The 6,704-nt window shown below is 42.1% G+C and overlaps 1 protein-coding gene across 1 annotated transcript; it reads right to left on the reverse strand.

Annotated features, from left to right (window-relative positions):
- Positions 1-2,806: 2,806 nt before the first annotated feature.
- nmur3 (neuromedin U receptor 3) lies at positions 2,807-6,337 on the reverse strand. Its single transcript, XM_066690658.1, has 3 exons — positions 5,226-6,337; positions 2,950-3,337; positions 2,807-2,846 (listed from the first exon to the last, which is right to left on the reverse strand). Exons 1-3 carry the CDS (start codon positions 6,100-6,102, stop codon positions 2,807-2,809), a joined length of 1,305 nt encoding a protein of 434 aa, XP_066546755.1. The 5' UTR covers positions 6,103-6,337.
- Positions 6,338-6,704: the final 367 nt, after the last annotated feature.

Below are 6,704 nucleotides of genomic sequence, written 5' to 3' on the forward strand. Positions count from 1 at the left end.
CCTGTTCAATTTCTCATTAATGCAATTATCTAACCAACCAATCACATGGCAGTTGCTTCAATGCATTTAGGGGTGTGGTCCTGGTCAAGACAATCTCCTGAACTCCAAACTGAATGTCTGAATGGGAAAGAAAGGTGATTTAAGCAATTTTGAGCGTGGCATGGTTGTTGGTGCCAGACGGGCCGGTCTGAGTATTTCACAATCTGCTCAGTTACTGGGATTTTCACGCACAACCATTTCTAGGGTTTACAAAGAATGATGTGAAAAGGGAAAAACATCCAGTATGCGGCAGTGCTGTGGGCGAAAATGCCTTGTTGATGCTAGAGGTCAGAGGAGAATGGGCCGACTGATTCAAGCTGATAGAAGAGCAACTTTGACTGAAATAACCACTCGTTACAACCGAGGTATGCAGCAAAGCATTTGTGAAGCCACAACACGTACAACCTTGAGGCGGATGGGCTACAACAGCAGAAGACCCCACCGGGTACCACTCATCTCCACTACAAATAGGAAAAAGAGGCTACAATTTGCACAAGCTCACCAAAATTGGACAGTTGAAGACTGGAAAAATGTTGCCTGGTCTGATGAGTCTCGATTTCTGTTGAGACATTCACATGGTAGAGTCAGAATTTGGCGTAAACAGAATGAGAACATGGATCCATCATGCCTTGATACCACTGTGCAGGCTGGTGGTGGTGGTGTAATGGTGTGGGGGATGTTTTCTTGGCACACTTTAGGCCCCTTAGTGCCAATTGGGCATCGTTTAAATGCCACGGCCTACCTGAGCATTGTTTCTGACCATCTCCATCCCTTTATGACCACCATGTACCCATCCTCTGATGGCTACTTCCAGCAGGATAATGCACCATGTCACAAAGGTCGAATCATTTCAAATTGGTTTCTTGAACATGACAATGAGTTCACTGTACTAAACTGGCCCCCACAGTCTCCAGATCTCAACCCAATAGAGCATCTTTGGGATGTGGTGGAACGGGAGCTTCGTGCCCTGGATGTGCATCCCACAAATCTCCATCAACTGCAAGATGCTATCCTATCAATATGGGCCAACATTTCTAAAGAATGCTTTCAGCACCTTGTTGAATCAATGCCACGTAGAATTAAGGCAGTTCTGAGGGCGAAAGGGTGTCAAACACAGTATTAGTATGGTGTTCCTAATAATCCTTTAGGTGAGTGTATAGTACAACTTTATGACTTCCGGTGGTTATTGTGACTCCAAATAAAAATAAAGGATCCATGGAAATAATTGCTGATCTTGGTCCACATATTTTATCATTCACATAAACGTAGTATAGAAAAGGCCTTTGGTTCAATGTATTTATTACTTACAGACGCATCCGTACAATCACAGCACTTGACAAACCAGTGAAAAAACAATCCTGTCGCAGCTGTAGCTGTTCCCATGACAAATAAATAATTAAACACAGTCGTAAATAATGCAAACTGCATTTTGGATACATTCAGGTTTTGATAATAATCATCAGGGGGTAAAATCAAAACAAAGTCACCCTCCTGTGAACAAAACAGGACTTAAAGGCCCCACGTTACCTTTTGAGGTGCTATCATTGCCTCATTTGAAGAGAACATTCAGTAATAGCTTTTGACCTCCATAAGAGGCAAATTATAAATAAAATAAAAACTATATACTATAATTATAAACCAAATATACTAGTGTCATTACACAAGTATTTACCATTCCATTACCAATTAATTACTGGTTGTTCTCCCTACAGAATTCAGTTGGTAAGCAGACGACCTGCAAAGATGCATAAGGTCTTCAAAATAATCTCTTTTTACTCTCTACAAGGGCAAAATAATTGTAAAATATTTTTAATTGTAAAGCTGAGAAAACCTATACATATATATTTTCTTAATTACATGAATGTAGCTCAACCAGCAAACATCAGTAATATATATACATAGAGGCAGACAGACACATACAACAATATAGATATATATTTTTACATGTATACACTGTGGTCACAAGTTCACACAGGCAGTAATAGTCATGTGTTTAGTTGACCTTACGTTTTAATAACTATATACAAATTCCAGTGGAGATAAAAACCAACATAAGAGCCATGAGAAGAAATCTCCTCAGCTGACGGCTTATATTCATTTCACTATCAATGCCTCAGAATCTTCCGAAATTGTAGTAAAAAAGGACATCTGCATTACTTGATGATAAATATGCCAACAAGTTATGAAAAGAAGTACTATCCTTTTTAGATCCACATCCCATGAAATGTATTAGATCCATTGAACACACACTGAACCACACGGACTAGTTCCTAACTCTCACTATAGACTGGTTAGGAGACTAACCAGATTGAGATACCAAGTTGCATTATGGATGAAGGAGGCCAATTCATTAATATCAGTGATCATAGTTAGGTTCCACATAGCATTAAATATGAATCACCTGTGACGGAGAAGAAAAACAGACAACTTTATAAAAAGAACAATACTTTTCCATTGAAAACAGTATACATGACTCCACAGCATTCAGAAACATATAGAATGTATTCAAATAAAAAAGAAGGTTAATGAGGTTTCTAAAAAAGCACTCACAAAAGATCTTCCAGGAAAAGTGTTTTTGTAGAAATATCTGGATCCAGTATTTTGCAGGAGAGGGGCGTGTAAGACCAGTGTCATCCTACCTGGAGACAACGCCACGGAGTCTGCATTCGAAGAATCCCAAGACTGGGCAACTTCCCCAAAATGCCCACCTCCTCGCTTGTTGGCGAAGGGGCCCTCTTACGCTTTTGGCGCAGAATGTCCGTTTCCTTCAGATCCCACTCGTCACCTCGGCTTCGTTGTCTGGTGGGCTGCAGAAAAATTAAAAGAATCAAATTAAAATGAGTCGGGTGCTATCTCTGAGGAGATACGAAGAACAAACCAAGCAAACAAAAGCATGGGCTGCTGTTTTACGTGTACGTGCTCTCGTCCTCGTGCTCCCAGCTGAGGTGCGAGATCATGGACGGCTGCAGGTACTTGGGCATCTCCTGCTTCACCTGCACGTGGTACACCAGCGATGGGCTCTTGAGGATCTTGGACAGGGCTGGGGAGCTGTTGTGAGAGGCGCTGGTCTCCTGGTGGCTGCACACCAGCTCGCGGAAGCGCTCCCGGAAGCGCGTGGACAGCAGGTTGTAGATGATAGGGTTGACGGCGGCGCTCAGGTAGAAGAAGACCCCCGAGATGACATGCACGTACTGGAAGACGGTGTGCATGACGTCTGTCCACTGCCTGATGAAGCTCCAGAGCAGCCGGTCCGTGTGGAAGGGGGCCCAGCAGATGGCGAACACAACCACCACCACAGCTGCGTGACACAGAGAGGCAGAGAGGACAGTCAGAGTTGCAGGAAAACAGTGGCTTCACACAGGCTGTTTAAAGAGCTTCTGGTGCCTCTTTAAAGCCAGAGAGATTCAATATCTAAAGGTTCTTCCCCCAAAACCATTTCAAATCAGTTCTGCTCGTCACTTTGCAGAGATGAGCAGAATCCCAAGCTAATAACTACAGAAATATACATATTATTAACAATTTTTACAATAATATTAAAATAATCCAGAAGCATTGCTACCAATATCAATATGCATGATCTCTGTAGTTTAAAACAAGTTACTATCCTCCTGTCTATTAGTACACAGACAGACAGGTAGATCAATATATTAATTTGACAGTTTAATGGGGTTGATCATAAATACATATTTCATCTAACTTATCATATGCTGACAGGGCCTTTTGTCGAATGCAGTGAATAGAGCACATGTGTACATTGTTTGGGAGTTATGAGATTATGGATGCAACACATTTGTTCAGAGCAGAAACGTTGGACAACTCAGCTAATGCTATTATGGCGATTTCTACCATTGTGTGAGCCTGGCAGTGCGAATGTGGTAATTAACAATGTGATTAGGTGCAATTCTGAGGTGAGAAATCCTCATGGTGGCTTTAATCTTAGGCAGCTATTAAAGTCACAGCTGCAAAGATATAACTTAGCGATAAGAATGCAAATAAGATGGGAAATGTTTTGTCTCCTCCAGAATAAATCACTGGATTTGTTTAAAACTTATTTTCCCTTCCTCAGATTGTTAACAGGCTACAGTATATTCTGACCGAATCTTAAACATGTGACTATATAGCTCATAGCATATCTGTAATAGTCACCTGTACATATTTAAGATATATTTCAAAACTCATATTGCTTTATAAGTCACTGAAAGATTTGGCTCAGCTACATTAAAATATACTTTGCAGTTTCCTGTACACAGTCTAAGTATTGTCTTCAAACGTACATACATATTATTTTGAACAGTATTTTGGGACATTTATATAAAAGGATTTCAATTGAATAGATGTTGTTAATGCTTTCATTTTATTATACAAAAATATTTATTTCTAAAGACAGGAGAAAGGAACAACAATTTATCAGACTGTGCTTAAATATATTTTCCAATCCTTTGAAAAACAATAAAGATTGCACAGCCGCCTATGGAGATAAGCACAGATTGTTCTCCAGATCCACAGCAAGACCTCACGAAAATCCATTATGTTCAATTACTGGGAAAACTACAGTATGCGGTAAATGGTGTGTGTCAAAGCTGTACTCAAACACTAAAATGGCGATGTTTTGCATTAAGCCGAGAATCAGGAACACGTTTAGTAATGAGAAAAAGGGCATAAGCTAATTATCAGAAGGTATTACAACAACCGAAAACTAGTGAAAAGCCACTTGTAAAATCACATAAAACTGCACTTGCCTACAGCATTATCATTTGAAGACTATGATTATTGTTTTTCAATTTCGGGAAAGTGGACTTTACTGCGACTCGCACTGCTAAATAGCCGGAGTTAAGCTTCACATCCTTCAAAATTATATTGTTTAAAACCATGCACAGTGCAGAGAAGATCAAAATCACACGATTTATATAGGAGGGTAAATCATTCAGTCTGTGTGTGTTTTAAAATTATATTTCCAATTAATCATCCAGGTAGGAGCAGAAAAGCTTTGCATCAAACCTGATAATTTAATTAATTAAAAGATGCAGCCCTGGGTTTGGATGAATCAAGAACAAACAGGTTCTCTTTTCATAAATTATAAAACTGGGAGAGATCACAGCTTTTCTCCTAGCATATATCACCCTAATGGGGCTTCTCATGAACTTTCTTGTGAAGCGCAGTTGAGCGGCAAGATGGCGGCAACTCACCAAGCATTTTGGTGATCTGCCGCCGTCGCCCACTCTCCAGGTGGATTTTCCAGCTGGTTTTGGTGCTGCAGTTCTTGCCCAGCTTGCCGACGGGGAACTTCATGTCGCGGTTGAGCCGGCAGCCAATGATCAGGTAGAGCACGCTGATGATGGTCATGGGGACAAAGTAGAAGAAGATGGTAGTGACCTGGATGACCAGGTTGTAGATCCACCGAGGCTTCAGAAGGCTGCACATGGCAGACTCTGCGATCTTCTCCCGTGTGGGGAGGTAGAGGTAGTAGATGCCATGGAGGCTGGTGTTGGGGATGGCACAGATCAATGACACGGCCCATACCGTTGTGATGACCTTCCGGGCGTGGGTGTTGGTCATGACGTACTTGGTCTTGAGCGGGTGGACGACGGCGATGTAGCGCTCCACACTGAGCGCCGTCACGTTGAGGACCGAGGCGAAGCAGACGGTCTCGAAGAGGAAGGTTTTGAAGTAGCAGCCGCCCTCGCCGAACGGGAAAGGGTAATTCTGCCACATGTCGTAGATCTCCAGAGGCATGCCGAAGAGCAGGACCAGCAGGTCCGAAATGGCCAGGCTGAACAGATAGAGGTTGGTGGGAGTTCTCATCTTCTGGTGCTTGGCGATCACCGTACAGGTGAGCAAGTTGCCTGCCACTCCGGTGATGAAGATGATCAGGTAAGTGAGGGATACAGGAAGGAAGAAGGAAGATCTTTTGGGACCCAGCACATTCAGAAGGATGTCTTCAATCGCCAAGAGCTGCCAGGAACCCGTGCTATTAAAAGTGCCATTGAGACCAGTCAGGTTGCAGGACACAATGCTGAGCTGAGAACAGTTTTGAAAAAAGTCATCCAAGCTATTTTGTGGCATTTTTGCAGATAAATAAGTTTCAATAAAGGTCAGAGGGCTGCTGTTGGAGACACCTGAAGCTCTGCTGTCTCAGGGTGGCTCAATTTGTTTGGTAGGCTTTTGATCGGTTGATGCACATTATGAATCGATGTCTTCGAAACATGGTTTAGTCCTGGAACAATCTGATGCTGAATCAACGTGAAACACTTCATCCTTCTGATAGTGGCCAGCCTTCTCCATTGATTACCCTTTAAGTCGTCTGCAAATAACAGCATGACAATCAATGAAAACAGAACCACACAAGAAAAATAAAACCTGTTCAAGAATACTAACCAGAGAGGAAGTCAATCCTCACTCTCCCATGCACTTTTGGCTGTGAATGAAAGGTAGCGTTTCACAATGACTGGTCAGGAGCTGATACGTGGCTGAAAGATGTCGCTTGGCACAATCTTGCATTCACAAACTCATGAATTATGAAATGCACAAGCGTTTGAGCACAATTGGTAGTGCAGATGGAAAAGGATGCTGCATGCTGTTATGATAATTGATTTCCTCAGAACTTGGAGGAGCCCGATTGTGAAAACAACAACAAACTATTATCAGCAGCTGGAATCTGCAGTCTG

The sequence above is a fragment of the Amia ocellicauda genome, chromosome 18 (assembly GCF_036373705.1).
Source record: "Amia ocellicauda isolate fAmiCal2 chromosome 18, fAmiCal2.hap1, whole genome shotgun sequence".
NCBI lineage: Eukaryota > Metazoa > Chordata > Actinopteri > Amiiformes > Amiidae > Amia > Amia ocellicauda.

Coding starts and splice junctions, on each gene's coding strand:
- nmur3 (XM_066690658.1), bottom strand. CDS start 6,102: ATGCCACAAAATAGCTTGGATGACTTTTTTCAAAACTGTTCTCAGCTC. Junction 3,338..5,225: donor GCAGATCACCAAAATGCTTG/GTGAGTTGCCGC, acceptor TGTGTCACGCAG/CTGTGGTGGTGGTTGTGTTC. Junction 2,847..2,949: donor GAGGACGAGAGCACGTACAC/GTAAAACAGCAG, acceptor ATTTTTCTGCAG/CCCACCAGACAACGAAGCCG.